At 41.0% G+C, this 24710-nt stretch overlaps 2 protein-coding genes across 2 annotated transcripts; both read right to left on the bottom strand.

Moving 5' to 3' along the window:
• Window positions 1-181: 181 nt before the first annotated feature.
• Window positions 182-7719, bottom strand: LOC123987976 (dynein axonemal heavy chain 10-like). The gene is made up of 22 exons (XM_046286537.1): window positions 7607-7719; window positions 7469-7547; window positions 7261-7405; window positions 7120-7197; window positions 6742-6975; window positions 6474-6529; window positions 6174-6407; window positions 5995-6102; window positions 5635-5936; window positions 5416-5572; window positions 5092-5355; window positions 4166-4356; window positions 3514-4109; window positions 3160-3453; window positions 2932-3081; window positions 1860-2080; window positions 1648-1797; window positions 1331-1588; window positions 1079-1266; window positions 874-876; window positions 503-782; window positions 182-430 (listed from the first exon to the last, which is right to left on the bottom strand). Exons 1-22 carry the CDS (start codon window positions 7717-7719, stop codon window positions 182-184), a joined length of 4350 nt encoding a protein of 1449 aa, XP_046142493.1.
• Window positions 7720-7960: 241 nt separating this feature from the next.
• On the bottom strand, window positions 7961-19075 carry LOC114875369. The gene is made up of 5 exons (XM_029185560.2): window positions 18799-19075; window positions 15437-15539; window positions 15271-15356; window positions 13503-13607; window positions 7961-11199 (listed from the first exon to the last, which is right to left on the bottom strand). Exons 1-5 carry the CDS (start codon window positions 18953-18955, stop codon window positions 8312-8314), a joined length of 3339 nt encoding a protein of 1112 aa, XP_029041393.2. The 5' UTR covers window positions 18956-19075; the 3' UTR covers window positions 7961-8311.
• Between the last annotated feature and the right edge of the window lie 5635 nt (window positions 19076-24710).

The raw sequence follows: 24710 nt of genomic DNA, 5'->3' as shown, positions 1-24710 counted from the left end.
CAATGATCGATTGCAAATCGTGCATCCCTTTGATCGTCTCTTCTAATAGGAAAGTTCCTAGCACTTGCTTCCATTCGTTGGCGTGCTGCTTCATCCCCGATAATAAGGGATCGAGATTCAGGCTGATAGATTTTAGAAATCAATTAATTCAATCGTTAGCTTGCGATAAGAAAAAAGGGGATTACCGTATGCAGTAGAGATCATGACGAGTTTCCATCTCGTTCACCTCGTCGAGAATGTTGTCGTAGAAAGTGAACTTCTCGTTGTAGTGAAAGAGCGTTGGTTCCGTCGCTGCAAACTTCTTCGCGGCCAAGTTTTTATCGAATGTCCATAGATTACTGTATTTTCTCCATCTTATCAGATAGTGCCAACATTCTAACGTCAGTCTGTGCGCTGACCCTTGAATCGTTAGTATATTATCATTCACTATCTGCAAGGTATTTACCAAAATTATACACTAATTACGAAAAATAATGTACAAGGAAAACGATGAATAATTTACTTGAATGCTCATCACATCTTCGAAGAAAGTAATGCTTGTGTACTGATCACTATTGCTTCGTTTGTGAGGTTTGCAATCCAGACAAGTCCCATTCATCCATCTAGGGAATAATTTTAACGACTCCAATAGATTCTTCACATTCTGAAGAATGATGTTGTAAATGTCTCCAGGAGATGGTCTTAGAACGACCTCTGAAGATATCAGCACAGCGTCCACTTGAAACAGTGGTTTATTCGACATCAATGATTTGTTGAAATGCATCAGATTCATGCTCATACATCTGCAATGATCATCTAATATAAAGTATGTTAATAGGGGAGAGTTGCCGAATTTGGACCGTCGCCTAGATTGGACCCATCACCTTATATTACCTCCTATAACAAATAATATCGCAGTATAGGTAGCATATTTAACATTGATGAATGGTTGCATCAGCGTAGTATACATCAATGTTAGATATGCTGCCTATACTGCGATATTATTTGTTATAGGAGGTAATATAAGGTGATGGGTCCAATCTAGGCGATGGTCCAAATTCGGCAACTCTCCCCTATATCGGTGAGAAAAATAATGTACATTATAAACGAAGAGAATATTTTCTTCTCGTATTTTTCATAGAAAAGTTGCATGGCAGAGTTGCTTCCTGTGGATGTTCCCAATACTAAATTTTCTAATTTTATCAATGTTGGACTTGTCGATTGATAGGCCTTTCTCATCGCGGTGAGTAACTCTGTTCTTCGATTCTGTATCTCCTCGAAGTACGTCTTTAAAACAAATGAATTATACATATGAATTTTAATTATCCACGCTTTGGATAATTTTACGTACTTTGCAAGGCAATAAATTGCTCTCGTATAATTCGGGAGGAAGAATGAATAAATTATAAGTCTGAAGCTCGGTATTTATTCTATTATTCAGGTCGTCTTTCATACGGCTCACTTGATCTACGATAGAAATTAAACCTCTTAATAATTTCTTACAATTGTTTATGTAATCTTGTATGTTTAACGAGTTCCAAGTGAAACGTGTCAGTCCAGGCTGAATATGTTTCTCAATATCTAATAAATTCGTCTTTAATAGCAATATCTGGAATAATAATCAAATTAATTTATACTAATAAGATATCATACGAGTTTCGAACGTACATCAGCTTTGTCCATTTTATCAATCATCTGATTGTACTGAGTAATCACTCTTTCAGTAGCTTGAACGTCAGTTCTCAATCTATCTTTCTGAATGCCAGCTTCTTTCACTATGGGAGCCAATTCGAAGCCCAATTGTTCCATCAATTCGGCCTGTAATAGTAAATTCTCAATATCCTTTCTACAATGGATTAACATAATTTCATTGAAAGTACCTCACGGATAATATCAAAAATCTCCCACTCAAAGTTCACTTCGAATCGAAGCTGGCATTCGACGAGAATCGAACCGCTCATAAAATCCATCCAAGTGATCTTCGTCCCTTGAGGGCCTTGTTTCTCCATAGACGAAGATACAGACGTTTTCTGATCCTTTTGAGAGTCTGATTTCTTTGCTGGTAGGACTTTCGAGCCACCCCCTACCGAACTAGTCGTTTCTATTAAATAGATAACGTTAATTATAAATGAATGTAGGCGTTTAGTGGAGGGGAAGAAGGATTTCGTCTCCCCGGAAGTCTTTGGTTCGGGTTGGGGACCGGTAGGTGGCGGCGAGATGATCGATGGATCAGTGTTCTCGCTGGCGGTCGCCCGGCATGCAGTTCAAATATACAGGGGACACAAAGGAACTAGCGACAATGAATCCCTTGACCGCACCATGAAGACACACAGAGTCGTCTTGGCCCGGGTAGGTCCCCAATACGGACCTCTTTATGGTGCGGTCAAGGGGTCCATTGTCACCAGTGTTCCTTTGTGTCCCCTGTACAGGGTGATTCTCTTGCAGCCGGACACAAAGGAACTGGCGCCATTGAACCCCATGCGGAGGTCCGCGTACTGTGCAGAGATGAGATGTTGCGGAGGCTAAGGAATGCGGGTACGATTGGTCAGAGTTTTCTAATCACGCGTTATTGGTCGAAACGCTCACACATACTAAGCACGCCGCTTGTTGCTGGTGTGGGTGCGCGACGACGCGACGCGGGGACTAGGCGAAACAGACCAAGTGCTCTCTTTGCCCCTCTGCCGTCCCGCTCCGCAACATCTCATCTCTGTACAGTACACACACAGAGTCTCGACCCGGGTAGGTCCCCGCTGGCACGTGACAATGCGACCTCTTCATGGTGCGGTCAAGGGGTCCATTGTCACCCATTGTTCCTTTGTGTCCGGCTGCGAGAGAATCACCCTGTATAGGAGTTCCCAATTGCGGTATGATGGGTGCCTGGGGCGCCCAAGACGAAACGCCTTTTTCTCCCCTCTCCTACATTAATTAATATTTAAGTGAAATTTCTTATACCAATGCTTGGTTTCGATAACACGTCTCCTTTCTGAACCGAACCCATAGGGGTGGATCCAGTCGAGCCATAACGTTTGCTCTTCATTTTCCTCGACATTTGAATAGTATTCAAATTCTTCGTCACCTCTTCACCAGGAAACATTAACAAACCTATAACAAATATATCCCCCCTTCATATGAACAAAGTACTTAATTATTTTATTAGATGATGTTGGGAAGCTGCTTAACCTTTGTCTGGCTCAGTGCGTGCCATCTTCAGGATGCTCTTCCTCATGGTATTCATCACTACAAATTGCGCTTTGTCGGCCCAAGTACGATATTTTGATTCTTCGAAACTTTTCATCTGTTTGGCTATCTCTACGTACTGGCTGAATGCCAGTATCTTCAGTTCGCTGTGCTTTAGCTCAGGAATGCTTTGCAGGGTCAGAGCCGGCATTTTTAATCGGTGAAATAATTGCCTCACCCAGTATATGGCACCAGCCATCGGAGGGTGATACGTTAACAGTGGTGGATTTCGTTTTCCTGTAATTAAAATATTCGTTTATTCAATTTTCTTCCTTTCCTTCGGACAATTCTTCTTGCCTCTGTTGTATATCCCCTCGACCATGCTGATCTCCTTGCTAAACTGCTGCATGATGACGTCAAACTTCCGCAACAGTTGCTGATAAATCGTCTGTCTGGTCTTGACGCTCTTGAACTTGAGAAGCACTTGCAGACCATCTTCCGCGCTAATTAGCGTCATGAAACACTCGTCGATGAAGAATTTCGCCTCGTTCTCGAGGAAACGGACTTCCTCGAGGAACCAGATCATCGTCGCTTCCCAGTTGTCGTGATGGTACTCGTCGAAGATGTTGAAATCCGCTTCTAGGATTGGCGTAATCAGTCTGTCGACCCTTTTAATGATGGTGTCGATTTGAGCCGGGTCGCTGATGATGGATTTCAAGTGAGGTCCAAAGATGTTGTAAAAATCTTGAAGAACATTGGCGATTTCGTTCAATCCATCGCAGACAGACGCGATGTATTCCGTTTCGCGAAACAATTGTTTCTGGTCGAACTCCCAACGATTCCCTTTCCCAGAATCCTCGATTTCTTTTCGATATTCCAAGTAAGACAATTTCCAGCTCTTCAACATCGTGCTGGCGTCCGCTGTCTTCTCGATAATCTCTTCCAATGGCTGTCTGTGTTGAAGTGATCAATGGTAGAATTTTGAGAAGACCAGCAATTACTTACTTACTTGAACAGCTCTTTGGTAGCCAGATTTCTGATCACGTTTTGACACAGCTCCCAGGAGATCTTTTGCAAGAGACTCATCATCTTGTCTTCAGAGGCGTAATAACGGGATAATATCCATATCATTCTTAATCCTTCGGTTAACGATGGAATGGCTTGGGTGATCGCTTTGAAGGAGCTCGATTCAGCGATCAGCTGTTACAAAATTTTATATAACGTATTATATTGTGTAGGAACAGTGCCGATTTTAGCAATATCAGTACCCTGCATATGATTATCGTGGCGTCCATTCAGGGGCTCAAAACTTTTAAGAAAAAAAGACAAGGTAATAATATGAAACGATGAATCTGTAGTTAGATTGTAAAAATTGTTAAACTACGTAGCAGTTCTACTAATCTAAACGGATATAAATGAATAAATACTAGGGACACCGAGCTGCGGCGCCCCCTACAGATTTACCCCCCCCCCTTTTTTTTTTATTAACGAGGTGGGAAAAAATGCATTACGCAGACCGGGCAAGTAGGAATATGCCCAATACTGTGGGACTCCTACCGAGTAGTTTACCCACTAAAAAATCCACCTCGGTTTCGCCAATCAGGGCGCCTCGTCGTGAAGAAACCACGCCCCCGGAACCGCTTAACTGTTACCCCGCTAACCCCGGCACTGTGTAGGCGTTTAGTGGAGGGGAAGACGGTGAGTCTCCCCGGACGCCCTTAGTTCGGATCGGCGACCGCCAGGTGGCAGTGGGATTGGACCTGTTCTCTCGCTGGCGGTCCCCCGGCATGCGATCCATGAATTCCAAAAAGAGGAGTTATAGGCGTCTGGGGCAGGGATCGTCTGTCGTCGGCCCTACTGATGAGTCTGGCAGACGATCCCGAGACGGAGACGCCTTTTCCTCTCCCTATAATTGAATAATTTATTCCTTCTTACCTTGAAGTGTCTTATAATAGTCTGCAGGAAATTGTTATTGTCCCTTGCTTCGGTATAGTCCTTCCACAAGTCACTGTAGAAGAATTCGAAATTCGAAGCAATCGGCGACATCACTCTATTCAATAGTCCTAAAATTCTTTTGGCTATGGGGGTTTTTAATTGCTCCACCAGCATTAACAATCCCGTTTCTCGGTCTTGCCAATATTCAATCTCTGCTAGGGGACCTTTATCTTCAGGCACTTTAGTGTGAAACGATTCCAAAACCTTGAATGATTATTTTATTAATTCGATGATTTTATAGAAAAACATTATTTGGAATTTTACCTTTTGAATATGCCCACCCCAAGACATTACCACCTCTTCAAAGTGATCGATCACACTTTTATTCTTCTCCAGCATCTCGTCTGTAACTTTTGGATCATGGAACTCCATAATATCTGGCATCGTCAATAAAAGATCTCCTTCGATTCGGTCTATCGTCCTAAATAAAAAAGTAAATTGATATTCTTTTTTTGAAAAAAGAAAGAAAAGATTAATACTGACCATTCAACTTTGGTGATCAGTTTCTTCAGATATGACAAGATATCGTTTTTGCTTCGATCTATCGAACGCCGCACGTCATCTCTGTCTTTTATGGCGGATGCTGTTTTGCTCGATGGTTGATCGAAGGTTGAAGATACTGTAAAATCGGTTCTTAATCTACTACTTTTCTCTTGCGCCACTGGTTTCTCTTCTTCCATTCCCTCTGTTTCTTCTACCAAATCATCACCACTGCTCGCCTCGAACTTTTTAGACATCGCTATGGATACACTGCGAAACTCTGACGGTCTTCTAAGCATTGAACTCTGTCGAATGTAATTTAGAATAACAATCAATTATTTTAATCGTTTCGATTATATATACCCGGGCCTGGAGGATATCGGTTAAATTCTCCTCCTCGTCTGTAGGTTCTTTCCGAATTTCTGCAAATTGCGGTCCTCTAAATTGATGTTCCACCAGTGGTTTAAACACCTTTGGTAAAAAAAGGAGGAAAAAATCAGAGTAATCGAATTAGTGATTGTGAAAAGGTGTTATCGTGGTACCTGTGCAAGCATTCTGTTCATCGATAGCAAAAATCTTCCTTGCAAAGATCCGACAACCAAGTAATTCGTTATCTCTTCGTCGCATTCTTGGTACGAATCAAAAGGCGGTATACCCTCGTCCTTTGTTCTTAAAAAATAAAACAAGGTGACGTCGTGTAAATCATTCCTACTGCCATCCAATTCGCCGCATATCATGTGGAGAACAGGAACTTTCTGTACTTTTTCCACCATTTTCTGTAATTGTATTCAATTCGTTTATCAAATTTCCATTTGCAAATCTATGAAATATTAAATATATACTTTAGTTCGAATGTATTTGTGCTCCTCTTCAGGTGATGGCACGAAATTTAAGCTCACTAAGGAAATAAAAAATATTTTCAATCGATTGATTAACAGCAAATTATTTATTTCATTATTTTACCAGAATCAAAACTCTTGGATTCCTCTTTTTGTAAAGAAAACACTGATGGTTCTCCACTACCCATTTCCTTAGATTTATCTTCTTCCTGCTGTTCTTCTTCTCCTTCTCGTTCTTCTTCCGCATCTTGTTCTTCTTCCTCCTCTGCACGATATTCTCCTTCTTCTTCATCGTCTTCACCCTCGTCCTCTTTATCTTCTTCGTCGCCAATTTCGATTACTTCGCTGACAGCAGTGGACGATGATTCTTTACTAGATTCAATAGTCATCGAAGATATTTCTAATTGTTTCAACAGAGCTAGTGGATCGAGTTTTCGCTCCTGTTTGCTCTTCTTTATTTTTCTCCTACTTTTTCTGATCTTCTTTGATTCCGAATCCATTTTTCCTGATCAAAGAATTAATGAGAGTTTCTGTTCGAGTGCAGGCAGTGAAGTTTTCATTCAATTTTGTAATAATACTTTGTGCAGAATATTTTAGTGCAAAATATGTTCAAACACGTGCAATAAAAAAAAAGAAAAATACAGGTTACCAGCAGTTCGGATTAATCTACGACCTTTCCTTTTCATCGCGAGGGCTGTCAGTGCAGCCAGTTTGTTCGCCTGTTTGCCTGTCGTTTATTAATCGATTAAATAATTTAAAAATTCATTTTTAATGAACAGAAGCTACTTACTCTCCCAAACGTCTATCTCTTGCTGAGTAATCTCTGTAGTGTAAGTCGCATAAAAGTAGATCACCTTTCTCTCGATATTCGTCACTCCGTATAGATCGAGTATCAGAAAATTAAGAAGTTTATCCTCAAAATGCCTATTGTTTGCCTGTCGTTTCAAATTCGATCATTTCCCTTTTTTCTTTCACCAAGATGTTTTTAATAGACTTACGTTTAGAAGTTTATAGAAATTCAGGTCCTGACCAGTTATCCCCAAGAACTTCATCACTTTGTTTCTTATCCACATTAATCTATGAAAATTAATCATTAAATTTCCATTTTCCATTATGTAATATTCTAAATGAAATACCTAGAATCCATTTGCAGGACAGAATGTCTACTTAGAATCGCCAAATCATTGAGCTCGTTATCTTCATCGCCCTCAGCGTCAGATTTTGTATTTTCATTCTCTGTTTCAGTCATTTTCTTCTAATATTTAAAATACTATTCGAGTGACTATTTCGTATTCTTTGAAATATTATTCTCGCAAGATTGCACTTTAACCTACCACCTCAAATTCAGAATCGATTAAACTTTGCTACGAATTACAATCCCTGCTGTATCGATGTTGCCATGGAAAATAAACAGACTTTCACGAAGGATTTCAAGGAAGGAAATTATTCTCAGGAAGGTTTTCAATTTCTATTAAATAATAACGAACAAGTTTCAAAACGAATATACATGTTTTATTAAAAAATACATAATTGCTTCTTACTCACACGTACATACATTATTAATACACGATACATCTATTAATTGATTTTGTATAATTTTCACATGAAAGTTAATCAATTTCTATCGTGAAATATTTCACGTTTAGCAGTCACGTTAATCATTTCAATTAATAAAATAATCTATTCTAATAATTACATCGACCCTTCTCTTACAATGTAAATGGTAACCATTAATGGTCTTCTAATTAAAAGAAGAATAAAAGAAAAAAGGACGAAACAGCAGGACATCACAGATTTCGTTCTACAACTAAGTTCTTCAGGAATGATCCAATAAATCATTACTACACATCCTTCGAAGTCTCATTCTTTTCCGACGAAGTTTCCTCGCTTGTTTGCTGAATAACAGCTTCCTTATTCTCACTCTCAGCTGCTTCTGGTTCTATCAATCCACCTAGAACAGCTTCCACGTACTCTTCTCTGCCTCGATCAGTGTCAAAAGAGAACCCAATCGATGGTACGAACTCTGTCTTCACCACAGTCTTCCCAGAATCTGTGGTGAGGGTCGTTCCTGGTTCAGACGTCGTCGTAATTATCGTATTTGCCTTGGAACTTGACCTGGAAGAGGATCGATCACTTGTCTCTAAGGTGGTCCTGAAACTGCTGGACTCCTGATGGTTATCCACGTTCGCAGTAGGTAAACCCTTCAGCAAATCATCGGATTCATTTTTCTGAGGAAGATCAAAGCGTGGTCGATCCGTCTTCAGCAAAGGTTCGCCGAAAGTCTCAGCCAGTTGGTCCAGGATGTGATCCTTCAGTCTAGGATCAGTGCTCCTAACCACAGGCTCTGTAGAACTCTCTGTAAGCTTCTCTGTAACCTCTTCTTCGAATTGCATATTGAGATTCACTTCTTTGGCGATCGTCTGAGATGCTGATGAACCGGAAACGACCTCTGGTTGGGTCTCCAGGTCTGAAGTATAAGCGTCAGAGAAGGAGAAAGGACGAGGAGCACGGTCCAACTTCAATAATTCAGACATCAATTGAAGTAGACTGATTCTATCGAAGTCTTTACTTCTTGAAGAGTTTTGTTCATCCTTGGAGTGGTTATTTCCGGTGTTGGATTCATTATGGGTGTCTATGGTGGTCATTGGGCTGGTCGGTGGGTCCGTGGGGTGGAGTTTTGGCTCCACAGACTTGATTATCTCCAGTTCGTGCAGCTTATCATTAACTGTCGAACTTTCTTTACCTTGCTGAGCAATTAATTTGCCAATTAGATCATGTGCTGTTGGTATCAACTCTTCGTCTTTGTTCACCGTTAACGTTACGTGGTAAGGAGAATTATTTTTCTCGATACTTTCTTCTATTTGCTTCAGAGTTTCTGGCCTGATGGGTTTAATCAAAGTCGTCGGAGTTTCATCTTCTGCAGTTCCAGACTTCGAGGTGGACCTTGAAGATTCAGTTATTGGTAATTTCGTGACTGGAGACAGCTTTGGTGTTACGGTTTCTCTGAATCTGTTGATGTCTGTTGTGCTTTCCGAGTGACCTGGCACTCCAGACCCTCTAATATCCTCATAATTCCTGGTTACACTCACGGATTCATCATGGGCAGTTGGATGATCGATATAGTCATCAGAATAAGTGTTCCGGAAGCTGGGTAACTCGGTGGTTCTTGAAGAACCATCATCCACAGTGGAGTATCTGATCAACAAAGTGGACACCTCAGACAGATCTGGTACATTTATTTGAAACTTTGTGCGAGACTCTTCGGGAGGTCTCAGAAATTTGTCTACCCTTTTAATAGAATGTTTCTGATTCGACGATTCTTCAGTGGAATTCTTCGAATTAACCGGTAGACTTGAAGAATTGAATTCGTGCAGGTTCGTAGTTGCTTTTATGGTGCTTTCAATAACAGAAGGGGTCGTGAATTGTACAAGATCCTCCTTCAAAATTATTCCTTCCTCTCTTTGATCGTTTCTTTGGTATTGTTCAGTTGTCTCTTCCTCCCTATTCCCTGAAGAAATGCTGGACTCTGGCCTGGTTAAAGTGTACCGATGGTGTGCCTTAACTTCTGCTTCTCCATCTTTCAGCCCATCGTTCACAGGATTCTGCTGTTGCACAGAAATCCCTCTGAAAGATTCACCTAGAGCATGACCCAGTCCAATGCTGCCTCTGGTCTCGATATCCTCTAGAATCTCTTCGTCATCCCTGGCTCTATCGAATCCTCGATAAACCTGACCGAACAAGAGACCAGTTCGATTCACCCTGTAGTCATCGGCTACTCTGATTCGGAATCTCTCTCCAGACGGAGTTGTCTGCCTTTCCTCTTCGCTATTCGCATCATCGTAATCATCCTCGTAGCTATCTTGCTGACTGTAATCGTTCGCTTTTCGTCCAGCTTCAGATTTCCTTACACCCTTATCCTCAACGTTCCTGCTCGCTGGAGTGACGAAGCTGTTGGTCCTACTGTGTGAGAAGTAGTAGTCCGAGCTGTCTATCTCCTGGTCCAACTTATTGTAAGCCAAAGTAGATGGTCTGAAAGTGGTCGGAACGGTAGGGGAATAAAATCTCCTGGTAGTAGTGGTCACAGTAGGCACAGTGGGTGCATACGAAGGTTGAAACTGGTTGCTAAACTCGTTGGGTCTTTGATAGTTCTCCTGGAAGTGCTTGTTCCTCTCTGCATCCCTGTATCCTGGATCTTTGACGTTCTGAACCCGGATGATAGGTGAATCTTGATAAGGAGACCTGGATTTCTCAGGAGGATAGAATCTTTCTTGATAACTTGGACTGCTCTCGATCTTCCTATCCTTGGATTGATAGGGTGGCAGGAAATTGCGGTTGACAGGCCTGGAATAATCCTCGTAGTTGTTTCTCAAGTCGTTCCCTGTCGTATCCAGAGAAGAGTAATCCGGGATTCTGGCTGGAGCTCGTTGATAGTCCACCACGCTGCCAGTTCGATCAGGATCCACGAGACCGTCCTTGGTCACGTCTGTTCCTGACTGAAGGCTGATCATCGCGTACGCGTTACGTATCATCTCGTCGTCGTCTTGTTGATAACTGTTCCGATTCACGTCGATGTATTTGCCGCTGGAGGAACAGTCCACCTTGGTCCACCAGTCGCAGGTGAGCAGCTTCTGGCTGAAGATGGACCCTATGGGGCAGAGGAACGACGACACCAGCACGTCGTGGCACACGTGGAACACCTGGCATCCTGCCACCTCGTCCGCGTAGTAACCTGGTGGAAAGTGTTGGATTATTGATAATGATAATGCGTCAGCTAGAAAGTAAAAATGAATTGGTTATGTATGAGAAACACTGCGTGGTTCAAAGTTATATTGTTAGACCAGATGTCATCGGACATATAGGCCTGTGACTGTTTACACCTAAGGCCCTGGGTAATAGACTAGATACAGTCCAGGTCTCTTTAATTTTATAAGTGGGCAGCAGACTTTCTGTCTTGTCTTTACGGGGTTTTCTTTCGCTTCGAGTCAGAATTTTAAAGAGTTAAAGAAATAAAGCGGAGTGAAAAAGACATTATTTATTTAACCCATGTCCAATTATAGGCGTTTAGTGGGAAGGAAAGGCGGTGAGTCACCCCGGACGCCCTTAGCTTGGGTCGGCGACCGCCAGGTGGCAGCGGGATTGTGTATTTTCTCGCTAGTGGTCCCCCGGCATGCGATTATTAAGTTCCGAAGATCCCGAGACGAAAATTTTTTTTCGAAAATGCCTTTTTCTCTCCCTACAACTCAATAGAAAAAGTACAGGAAATTTCGTTAAACGAAAGGTGTAATACTGAGAGTAATTAAAAATTTTGAACAACAACTGGATAACACCATGCCATTTGACACACCTGGACGATGTTTCTTCGTTCGTCCGAGAAATAAATTTTAATATTCAATGAGAAATATACATAACATCTCGTGAGAATAAATTGCAGTTACAGAAGAAGAAGCATCCCTGTTACTTAATATATCGGGAGGGACGAGTTTTAATATATAAATATGTATGAAAAAAACTCGTTTCCTTTTTCTAAATCGAAGTAACTGCGCGACACGAGCAATGTTTACATTTGATACACGCGTTACATAAGGATCATAAGGCGTCGTTTCTATCTGGTTGACCAGCATCTTTTCTCTCTATCCTCTCGAGTTATCTAATAGCTCAGTTTCTTCCGCGAGCTTTCAGCTGGAACACAAAAGATGATTCGATCGCATCGGTTCGATTGGATCTATCGAGTCGGTTGCGGAATACTTGGAAATTTCAATTAAACCGCTTTCATCGCGGGAACGACGCGACACGGATACCTGGCACGATTCCATTCGACAAGGAATTAGGTGTCGCCTCGTAGAAATCTAATTAGCAAACGAAACGTAACTCTCCGTCCGTTTCTTCAAACGATAAAACAATCCCCGTCGACGTTCTAGAAACATGATAATAGATTCTCGTTACGAGTCGAAACGTGTTCCTCACCGAATCTATTACAGATCCTTCAACAAGCAGCGTTCAAACAATTTGTAGCCGCTGAATAATAGGTTAGCGAGCTTCTGAATAGCGATCGCTTCGCGTCAGAATCGTTTGAATTATCTGGCTGGCCTTTATCTTATTGTTAGCCCGCTTTCGCCGACATTCTACTGTTTCCAAGCAACGTAAGTGTACAACATTATCAGGATGTTGCTCAATAATGAAACGGTAACAACCAGCGGAGATTGAACTTTCTTCGTACACTATTTCAGAACTCGCTTGAATTCCTCCGATTAAATAACGCCGTTCCCCTAATTCATTCTGTGACAACAGTAATGATGTCAACGGCAATTAGCCGAACCTGTTATACGAATACGAAATCCTCGGATTTTGAAATTTAATGAAATTTAATTCATTATTTCTCGAAATGTTAGAGACAGCCGAATTGTTATTAACCAATTTCTCTTTAATTTCAGCTGGTCCGGAGGTTCTATTTACTCATCCTAAGTCGCGGGTTGGAGGATTTCGCAACGAGGAAGACAACTACCGAGTGAGTAAAGAAAATAAAACACCTTCTCTGCGGCGTTTACCTTTTCATCGTGAAAACGACATCGGTAAAGATTTTTGTAGAATGTTTGCCACAAAATGGCGCACACCTTATCCCGATAGCGGGATAGAACGGTGACCTATTGCGAAATCGAAGAAAACGTTGCGAGTCAATTTCGCAGGCTGCACGTGTTGATCCTCGCCTGCATGAGAAACATCCTTGGCATCGATGCTAAAGGTGAAAAAGTGCGAAACGTAACGTTGATCGATGCGTGACCGTCTGACAACTCGAATCTATTAAACGTTTTACCAAACGTATTGTTTCTTATTTCCTTGAAGCTTTCATACTTGGAGCCTCTGAGGTACACTTTCGTTTAGATAGTCGAAGATCGAACGGTCTTAAAACCATCTTATTTCCCCATACCAAAGTCGTGACATTAACCGTTCCATCTAGAATTTCGTTTCAAATCGAATGTCCGCGGTGAAATCGGGTTAAAAGGTTACTTATGATTCGATTTCGATCCGATTCACCTCGTGAACGTCCCTCGCACGTGAATCCCGTCTGCGGCAGCGTCGTGTACGCAGGATAATCGACTCTCGGCTCTCCTGGCACGTTCCTTCTAATATCCGAGAGATCTGCAATCAAAGAAATGGATAAATTTTCGAAAATTGAGAACTCAGGTTCAGTACATAACCTAAATTTACTACCAGAAACCGATTAAAATTGGTTTCAGAGCTGGATGTCTTATCCTTTCTGAGATATCGTGGTAAGAAGTTTTTGCGCAATTTTGGGACTGCGCATGCGCTATTCGACACTGCGCATGCGCTATTCAATACTGCGCATACACAGAACCTAACCTACTCTAACCTAACCTTACCACGATATCTCGAAAACGGTAAGACATCCAGCTCTGAAACCAATTTTAATCGGTTTCTGGTAGTCAATTTAGGTTATATACCGAACCTGAGTTCTCAATTTTGATGGAGCCATTCGGAAACACAGGCAAAAAAATAACCGGTGTTTAAGAATACTTCAAACATTCATAAATCAAAGTTTCCTCTGCAACTCCGTGTATGCTTCTCGTTTATAAACACACAAAGAGAGGTTAATTCGACACTCTTTTATAGAACAGCCTCATAACAGATGTAAGAAACGTGATTGAAGGATTAAATATTACTGCCATTGATATAAGTCTTTCGCATTAGTCACGTTTTTTTTTAAATAAAGCTCGAGAGATCAGGCATCATCATCATCGGAACAGGCTACCGGCTTTCAATCTGATTCATTGCTAACGAGCCATGAATATATCCGTTCAAAAGTGTGCATAATACTCAGCCAAGGTCCCATAGAATGGATTCTTATGACATTAAATAAATATCATGGAACGATGCTGCGGGTTATATTGAACTTTCAAGAATGAACATTGTGCAATATGAACCGTATACCGATATTACGCTGCTAATTGAGGATTAAAAAATTTTCAAGCAATATTCTCCGGACGTGACAATAATAATTTCCTTTCAACAAAGAAAGGAATGTATCGGTTGCCGAGATAAAGAGCCACGACACGTGACGATTCAAGGTCGTAAAAAAGCATCACATCAGGATAATCACGCGTTTGTGACATTTAAAACGTGTTCACTGTGCTCCAGGTGCCGCACGTGATTTCTCCGCTTCGCAGCTCGTCATTTGCAAAAGGCTTCACGCGACCTATTCCAGAGATTTTTATTAGCTATCGCCTTTCACACCACTTGATAATATCCTTGTCTGTTATAATAAGAGATCTGTTCTTGAAGACAGAAGTGCGAAGATTCATCGAAGAAAAAAAAAGAAAAAAATGGTAAAGGTCAATGTATTTTTTCTTGAAAAGTGAAAATTCGAAGGAGTTGGATCGAAGAAATATTCTCCGATTAACATATCAATAGCTTATCATCAATTTTCTTTCAACATTTTGCAATTAATAATGCTTGACACCATTTTTACCGATCGACGCGATCGTCTGAAACGAATCTGACCAGGCTTGGAATGAAGATAAGAAAAAAAGTAAATATGCTAAAAAGCAATACGCTAATGGTTAAACAGCAGATTATCCATCATCTTGTGGCTATAATTAGCCACGCGTTGACACCATTTCTACCGGTTTACGCGATTGCCTGGGATGGAAATAGACACTTGGATTCTTCTGACTTGAAAAAGTAATTAAGCAGCGACGAAAGAAAAGATTTTCCATTTAATTAAAATTACTCGGTTAGCAAAAGGATCATGATTTCCGATATGAATAAAAAAGGCACGTTTTACCTGTTTTCTCCTCGTATGGATCGTACTGGCCACCGGCAGATCCGTAACTGTCAAAGGCTCCCTCTTCTTCCGGATCGAAGTACTTCCTGCAAACGACATCCATACTTATTCACTCGTGCGATCAGTGATCCGCGAATCGCGCAAGGAACAGCGAGAATTGCAATACCTTCCTCTGGTCCCATCGATGGCTCTTCGTGACAGGAAGCTCCTCCTTGGAATTTCATGTTCAAGACTGTCGGCGATGTTACACAAGACCAGCGTCACGAGACCTGAGGAAAAAAGGAGTGCCCGCGTTGAAGACGTCGCTGAAGAGAATATTTAATGGCATAATCAGTCCGAGAATAAAACAATAAAGAATTAACAATTTAAGAATTTAACAAATTCCATCCAATTATCTTGAATCTTAAAATTTGGTGCTTAAAAAATCCGGTGCTTTGTACTTTCCCCTAATACTGGAGTTACATTGTCACTCGCCAATATTACATCTGGACTTTCGAGAATAAAGCAATGACACCCTTAAGAATTTAACAAATTCCATCCAATTATCCTGAATCTTAAAATTTTTCAATTATCCCAATTTCATTTATCTCCGGTGCTTCGTATTTTCTCCTGATACTCGAGTTACATTGTCACTCGCCAATATTACATCTGGACTTTCGAGAATAAAGCAACGACACTCTTAAGAATTTAACAAATTCCATCCAATTATCCTGAATCTTAAAATTTTTCAATTATCCCAATTTCATTTATCTCCGATGCTTCGTATTTTCTCCTAATACTCGAGTTACATTGTCACCCGCCAATATTACATCTCGACTTTCGAGAATAAAGCAACGACACCCTTAAGAAATTAATAAATTCCAATTATCCTGAATCTTAGAATTTTTCAATTATCCCAATTTCATTTATCTCCGGAGCTTCGTACTTTCCCCTAATACTGGAGTTACATTGTCACCCGCCGATATTACATCTCGACTTTCCAATTCCCATTACGTATACCGCGAAATTGAAGTATCCTCGTGTAATCAAATAACGCGAACGATCGAGCCTCTAATTAGCATCCCTCTGTCTACGACAAAACGTTTCCTCCTTCATTTTTCATCGACCCAGTCGATCGTTACGAGACTCGATAGCGTAAAACATGCGGAAACCTGCGAAACAATGCTCTCACGATCCAGTTATACAGACACGCATCCATCAAGTTCGAAAGCGGATGCTTTGTTTCGCGACTCCGTCTATAGCTGCAGATACGTGCATCGAGTAGTCTATTTCGGTTGCAGTTGTGGCATACAGCAAAAGGAAGAAGAATTTTACCTTTCGTTAACATTCATTAACACCGTTTCATCATGTACTTTCGGTGTTAATCATTTAAGTTACACGCGAGGAGTGAATCACCGGTTAGAAATCGAAGTTAATTATTCATTTGCAATAGGTAATTCGAGAATCTCATGGTAAAATTTTGAAGGATCTATCGCTCGTTAGTATACAAGGATGATGAAGACTTCAACATCTCTGCATGCGTCCGGGATAACGCTAACCTTAATGTTAATTTCCCTGGAAAACGTATGATTATGTCGTTCGGGATAGCAATCTCTCGGTTTACGGTAACACGGCCAGGCTACCGTGCTTTAATGGTCAGACTTATTTTTTTCTTTCCTCGTTTTACGTAATTCACCAGTTTGCACGGAGAATCCCCGCCTCCGTTTCGACACGGTCGTTGCAACTAATTTATATTTGCAGACTCCGTGTTGCGTTCATCGCGGACGAGTTAAACATCCAGCGAGTAACGAGTCCTCCTCTGACGCACTCCGAAGTTAACGCAACAGTTGTCTATCTTGACGAACGAGCCTGAAGATGGCGAAATTTTTCTACGACTACGCGTATCTAATTTGTCTAGTTCGTTCCCTCGGGATTACCGAGCGATCTTGGTCCGCTTGGACGCGCTTTCTACGTAATGACCCAATTAAAAATCTATACCGCGAGTGGTGTCATTGAGATAACGGGATCACGCTTAATGGGAGGGGCGATTATCAGCCGGAATCTGAGTTCCAGAAATTCCAGTCCATCGATTCCACACCGTCGTCCATAAGTCATCGGACATTCTTTAAAACAAAATATCTACTCTTTTTAAAATTGAACCAAATTGGACTGAGATTTTTTGAGAAGCTATAAAAATTAATATTCTAAATGACCTGCTTTTGTCGTGTTAATAAAATTACAATTTTTCGCGGTCGCGACAAAAATACTGAATGGCACTTTATATAATTGCCATTATAACTTTTAGACGCGTTGACCGATCTCGATGAAATTTTCAGCATCCATATAGCGTTTTTAATTTTTATAGCTTCTCGAAAAAGCTCAAGTCCAATTTGGTCCAATTTTAAAAAGAGTATTCTGTTTTAAAGAGTGGCTTATGGACGGCAGTGTATAAAAGAACAAAAGTAATCCGGTCTACCGTGTAACTCGCTATCGTTGACATTAAAAAGATTCATCCAAGAAAGGTGAACAAGTTGGGTAGCTCTGGAAACCGATGCATACCGATGCTCGTGATAGACCATGCGATTTTTCGTTTCTCATCGAAAAGTCACTCGTTTCGATGAAACTTTTGAAAGTAACATTTGCATCGACAATGAATCGGAGGTTTTCATTCAAGGAACAGCAACAGCACTCCCATTGTGCTTCGAATAAAATTGTGGGAACGTGTTTGCTGTTCCTACGAGAATCTTATTCGCGTCGTATCGAAGCGTGTTAATTGCCAGTTGTTAATGAGATTTTGTAACTATTCTGAAGTTTCGAAAGGAAGTTTTATAAAATGTAATTTTCAGGTGTCTCTTATGATAGAGAGAATGAAAGGAATATTATTTGAAAAATTAGAAATTTTTAATGGTCGTTTCTAAGTTCATTAGGGACATTCCTGTTGAACGACGTCGTTTCCAGCATTATTGTAGATAAATCAAACGCTTCGCGGTTCGTTACACGCTACACAGGCGACATCAATCACCTCGCGGATCCATTCAATCCAACTCTGCCTCTAAACGCGTCGTGTAAAATCAAATAAATCACTCCTACATTCACCTACAAAACAGCGAATCAATTGTTTCGTGATCGGTCCTTTATAACGAGATCTATATCATTCCCAGAATTTCGAAGAATTCTGAGACACTAAAAGCAAAAGTTCCATCACTTCGAGTGATAATCTGTCCTCAAATATTCCAGAAAAAAAATGATATTCTGAATGAAACGTCAGTGCAATGATCGTAGAAAGGATGAAATATCCAGCACTATATCAACCGGTCATCCTATCAAGATCCTCATCGTTCGAATGGAATCACTATCACCATCATTTTCTCTCGAACGATCCAAATGACCCACATCGATGTCCATCGGTTCAAACGATTTCTACAAACGTCTCATTTCCTACCTGACCATCGACGCGTTGGACGAGGTAAACCGATCCGAAGAGGACAGACGAGAAGATCGAGCTCGAGCCAGGTAATTAAAAACACGGAACGATATCTCGACACTTACACAAAGTACGCAGTCTGATCGGCATGTTGTTGCACGTTGCATGAGTCTCGACGAGCTGTTCGGCACAGAACGTTCCGGCCAGCCTGAAGCAGCCGATGCACTGGGAGCTGGTACGCGATCTCCTCCCGAGTCTTCTTCTCGGTCCCAGTTCCACCATGGAAGGGATCAACGGGTCCGGGTCCCTCTTACCTTTCTTCTCGCTTTCCACCTCTCACCCGTGCCTTATGGACTCTATGGTCATCCCTGCAACGATACTCGCGATAGGATGCTACTTAACGCAACCTTAACAACAATCCCAAGACGCTTATTTCCTCGATGATCGTACCAACTAATTACGTTACTAATTTCAAATTATCGCTTTGCAATGGATCGGGGAGTAACGTGGAATAAAATGTCAGATCGGTCGCAACGATCGTGGGACGTGGATCTGGCTAGGTGGAAATGCAGAAGCGATTGAAAGGAAATCGATGTGGACGCAGGCAATAGCGTTCACCGTGTACCATCTCGACGCCTCGACGACTTATCGGACCGCTCTACTTTCCATTTTAATTGCAAGCAAGTGGGACTTTCTGATGGAATTCGATACCTGGAAACAGACGGCAGATGCGACCCACTCTTTATAGGCTGATTCTGAAATCGTGTCAGAGAAAAGAAGAGAAAGAAAAAGGAGAGGGAAATTTCTGGAGGAATTAGATAATCGGTATGGTCATAGATGGAGAAGTTGGAAGGTGTCAGCGTTGAAAACAACATCCCACATTCTTTCTGGGCGTGAAGTAAAGCCACAGGACAATGCGCGGTGTCCTCCACCGTCATTTCCATCTTCCATATCCGTCGTAGGAGCAAAGGTCTCTCGGAATACCGGTATCACTGACCTAAATGCACGCTGCATCGGTACATCGGTGCGTGTAATTGAAGAAAGAGGACAGATTATGCAAGTTCGATGACATTGCCTCCGTTCTGCATACGAGTACTGCATTCTACCTTTCTCTTTCCATCGACTTTCTTCCATTCCTCTTGCTTTCTTTGCGTATCGCGCTCTTTTTATCCTCTCACTACCGCCGACTCCTGTAGGCTTCTCTTTCATTTTCCCTATCTTTTCTTCTTCACGGCATTCTCGGTGTTTAACAGATCTTTTTATAATTAAAGCATCAGATATTTTTACAAGGATCCTTAAGAAATAGAGTTACAACGAGGTACACTGAACGGTCTCATTAATTATAATCATGGTGATTGAACTTTCATCGTTTAATAGCAATTGAAATGTCCGTCAGTGTAATAAATTAGTGGGTAACGCAAATGATTCATGAAATCGCTACCGTTTTCGTGTCACGATATAAACACACGGCTAGCGAGCATGTATAATGAATGAGTGCAACGTTCGAGGGATCCTCTTCCGAAGATTTATTCAACTTTCTTTTCACCTCTCGTACTTTGTATCAATTTAATGGAACTTTCTACTCTTTATCGATGATTTTTCATTTAACCTCTTCTTCGTTTTTTCCCCTTTTTTCCATCGCTGTGTTCGTAAACGTAAGAAAAACGAACGGACTGTTACGCAACAGGCCGGATGGTACTTTCACGCAAATTCCAAATATTTCTGTGCCTTAGAGTGTCGTCAACTTCGTCTTCTAGTAAGACGAAGAATCTTCTCTCGCTTTTCTGTCGTTTGAAAAAGCAGGTTTGAAATTTTTTATCTCGAAAGAAAGCCATAAATGGTAAAATGGTAAAATGGTAAAATGGTAAAATGGTAAAACGGTAAAACGGTAAAACGGTAAAATGGTAAAATGGTAAAATGGTAAAATGGTAAAATGGTAAAATGGTAAAATGGTAAAATGGTAAAATGGTAAAATGGTAAAATGGTAAATACTTTCGATTTCTTTTGCCACGAAGACATCTTTCTGAGACACCCTGTATCCTGGCATGCATTCCGCGCCAAGGGAACGGTACCGTTTTCTGCGTGAAAGCAAACGTACCCCGGATTTTCTTGTAAATCGCCGCGCAATTGATCGGCGAAAGGACGATCTATTGCCGCACCATCCTCTCCACGCAACGTCCAGTTACGTGAGAAAGGCGAACGGTATTCGTCGAGAAAATGACAAGTCATTTCGTTTTCTTGAAAAATTTCAATTTCACTTGATATTACACACGTGCGTCGTTAATCACAGTCGGTACACGTTGTGAATCAGACAGGAACCAACCAAGACATTTGTGGCGATGCGTGGGCGTTGATCGAAATCGAAGTAAGATATCAAGCAGATATTATGCGTCGATTTGAACAGCTGAATCGATCGGAACCATTGATTACGGCAGACAGAACGATGAAATTTATTTGATTAGTTGATTCTTTCGTAATGTCCCATTGAAATTGATACACGATATCTCATTTGCTCCTTTTGTCAATCATCCTGACAACACCGGCACGCTTTCAGAGTTCAAACTTTCCAAACATTGTGCTCATCTTCGACAATGAACAATCTCTCGAGTGTATCTTGTAAAATTTCAGAAGAATTTTTTACTTTTTTTTAGCCTCGGTGAATGATAAGATTTGTTTAATGAATTAACCAGGCTCTCCAATTAACATTGATTTAATTAGACGTATTTTAATGAGGAAAATTTTTGATTAATAATACACGAGAACCACTGCTGTTGGATCATTATTAAATTCTTATTGAGAAAGGTCACTGACTAGTCTCTCTTATGATGTTCAGGATGACCTCCAGCTTTGGAACGAGGCCAAAACGAAAATCGACATGTTCCAAGCGAAAGGTGAAAGTTGTTTTTGTCATTTCGATGTTCCAGATCACAATGGCATCATGGTATGTTCTTCATTGATTACAAAATAATCCATACCACCCACGAAATGAACTTAAACCTTGTGAGGTAAATGAACTCTTCGTTCTTCTTAATCATCTTAACATTGTTCTTACGAATATGAATCAACCTCGATTGTGCTTTTGGCAATTAACCCTTCACTCAGGTATAGTTTCGGAGGGCCATTATTTTATTTAAGTATCACTTCATTTATATTTTATTAGCACAGAGATATCAGTCGTTGCATTACAAATTTAAAGTATTCTTTTGCAAAATTCAAAAAGGAATCTAAAACTGCATCATGCAGCCATCTCTGAGAAACTGTAAGAAACTACTTAGCACTTTTTACTTACCATACTTTTTTATCGATAAAAATTTTTTACCTTTATCCAGGTTTAATTATCGGAGATTTAGGAATGGTAATTGCAATTTATTTATGTAATTGAATTACTTTTTTGAAAATTCTACAATTTTTTAAAAAGTGCACGTGGCACCATCTCCGGAAAACTGCCGCAAACTGCTTACCATTTTTTAGTTGCCATCGTTTTCTATCATTGAAATAGTTCCTGCATTTATCAGTAGATGGCGCCACCGTTCAATTTAAAAGTACCATTTATTTTTTCAAGCACCCATCAAATTCAATTTCTTTTTATTATTATAAATAGGAATGAATAAATAAAAATTATCATTTCTAAATATAATAAAGGAAAGAAACTTCCTTTTCCCCTTATTTTGAATTTTGAAAACCGAAGAAGGAAAAGATATTCGCCCTCTATTCTTCCGTGTCACACGACTCGTTTCATAATTATTTGAAAATCAAGGGAGTCACCCTTATTTACACGGTGCGTTAACCCTTCTCGCTATCCCTTCGATCGCGACAAACATTACAATGCACCCTTGTGACATTTTACCTCGGTCAAAGTACTTGAATTATGCAAACCTTTTTCCAAGAAAAAATCAACATTTTCAATAGAATGAACTGGCAATTATAAAACAGACTCTCATATCCCATTCTTCCAAATTTGGTGGACAATCGAGGATCCAAGTCCGTTGTCAGTCGATCCGATCGCTTCAACAAATTACAAGAAACTCCTTTTTAACTTGTTCCTTTTGCTGGCTGAATCTTCAAGGGACGCCCACGTACCGTTTCACAGTAGATATCGATTTACCATGAACAAGTGATACCGTTTTGTCTCTTATAAAATAAAAAACCCTGTAATTGCTTCATTACGCTCTCAGTTGATTCAACGTCGATTGAGAGAATCGTGCGCCCGGTGATCCCTTTAATTGATCCATCGATTAATTAGAGACTGCAGTTGATGGCCTATTGATTACCCCCGGTTACCATTAATAGTCTCTGAAAGCCAGCGAAGTGGACGCATGAATGGAATTTTTCTCTTGAAAGGAATTTCATTTTGAACCGGCCTGTATGAATGCCCTGAATACCAAGTTTAGGCCGATAAGGCAACGATACGCGAACGTTTAAAATGTTCCACAGATAAAACATTTCTTTCCCTACAAAATTGACACCGTTTCCCTATTTCGACCTCGTGCAACCTCGATTCGTACTTGGAAGGAAACTTAATTTTCCCTGACTCGAATTTTACTTTCCCGATGATTCCTTCGGCCCCTATTACCGTCTATTCGGTCTATTACCACTATAGTTTCGTAGCAAGCAGAGGGCACGAAAATTGGCAAACTTTCCGAAGGAGCACGTCCATCGACGCGTCTCGTCGTGCACCACGGATGAGTCAGATAAATTATGAGCGAGCAGGAACCCTTGCAGGAAGTTGCCATCGATTGTCGCGTTTACAGGAAAATTTTCCTGGAAACAGAAGATCCGCAGTGTGACTCATGGTCCCTCCGACCAGATTCAAGGTCATCGTTCCGCCCACCGAATCAGACGTTTTCGCAGACTCCGTGCTGTGCTGGTAGAAAAATTCGAGGAAAAAAGGAAGCGGAGAGAGAAGGAGTTTCAAAAGAAAAAGGAACAACGTTAAAAGGAAATAAGTTCTGTAACTTGATCTCGATATTTACGCTACTATTTACAATTACACGATAAGTGATCGGTACGAATTCATTGAAAGGCAGAGTGTTCTTGGGAGAACGATAATTCCTTTCTAAATAGTCGGCCGGATTGTCAGGACAATGTTGATACGGTCGATCATGAGTGACGCGGGTTTGATACGGTTATCAATCTCAGGGAGTATCATTATTTAATGGTATAAGTATAGTAACAAGCAGCGATGGTATGCAGCGCATAAGAGAACGATAAGAACAGCATTCCTCTGTCGGCCAATCGACGCGATTAGAGAACGGTAATGGCATTTAACGCCTCTTGTTCCTTAATTGCCAAACGACTATTGCCGTTTCGCTCGAGTCGGGTTTTGATTAACTTCGATAGACAATGAGCGTCGATAAGCGTGAAAACGATAACCCGGCTAATAAATTGTATTCTCTTTATTCCATTTTGTTTGTCGCCGATTGATATAGATAACTTAATAATCAACTACGTCGTATCGGTGATAAGTTACTCGACGTTTAAGAACGATAACGATCTTATGGTCAATAAAGAAAAATGATTGCTCCGTTCGAACGGAACTATTCAAAGATGAAAATGAAAAATTCCTACGGTCGACTTCTCACGGTACAACTCAACTCGACCATAATCCGACGAACGTCCCATTCACGTAATAGGAGCATTTTAAATGGTCAGGACAATCGATCCGGGGGAGAAAAGGGACCGCGTCGGTGGAAGGCTGTCCGTTTGAATGAACAGCTCTGGAAAAAGAAACTGGATCCTCCGTGTGTTTCCTCAGGTGTAAGAGTACGCGTGTACCTGTGTAAGTGGAATGTGAGTCATCCAGGTAAAGAAGCCGGTTGAAGGGGCAAGAGGGATCGAGAGGAACGATCAACATTCCCGGAGTTACCCCATGAGTCACCGACTCGTCATCCCCTGCTACCTGCAGCCACCTGTTGCATCCACTCTCTAGGTCGTGGACGACGGTTCAACCCCCTCTCGCCCTCCTTACCCTTATGCAACGGGGAAATTCGATAGGTGAAAGCGATAGCGGTGAAATTTGGTAAATTCAAAAATAGGT

The sequence above is a fragment of the Osmia bicornis genome, chromosome 7 (assembly GCF_907164935.1).
Source record: "Osmia bicornis bicornis chromosome 7, iOsmBic2.1, whole genome shotgun sequence".
Taxonomy (NCBI): Eukaryota; Metazoa; Arthropoda; class Insecta; order Hymenoptera; family Megachilidae; genus Osmia; species Osmia bicornis.
This window is presented reverse-complemented; position numbering and strand designations above follow the sequence as displayed.

Excerpts from the sequence above, each read along its gene's own strand:
- LOC114875369 (XM_029185560.2), bottom strand. The coding sequence starts at position 18,955 with ATGGTGGAACTGGGACCGAGAAGAAGACTCGGGAGGAGATCGCGTACC. Across the intron at positions 15,357-15,436 it reads ATCGATGGGACCAGAGGAAG|GAAGTACTTCGATCCGGAAG; the intron begins GTATTGCAATTC and ends TGTCGTTTGCAG. Across the intron at positions 13,608-15,270 it reads TCCATACGAGGAGAAAACAG|ATCTCTCGGATATTAGAAGG; the intron begins GTAAAACGTGCC and ends CTTTGATTGCAG.
- LOC123987976 (XM_046286537.1), bottom strand. The coding sequence starts at position 7,719 with ATGACTGAAACAGAGAATGAAAATACAAAATCTGACGCTGAGGGCGAT. Across the intron at positions 7,548-7,606 it reads GTCCTGCAAATGGATTCTAG|ATTAATGTGGATAAGAAACA; the intron begins GTATTTCATTTA and ends TAATTTTCATAG. Across the intron at positions 5,573-5,634 it reads CTGATCACCAAAGTTGAATG|GACGATAGACCGAATCGAAG; the intron begins GTCAGTATTAAT and ends TTTTTTATTTAG.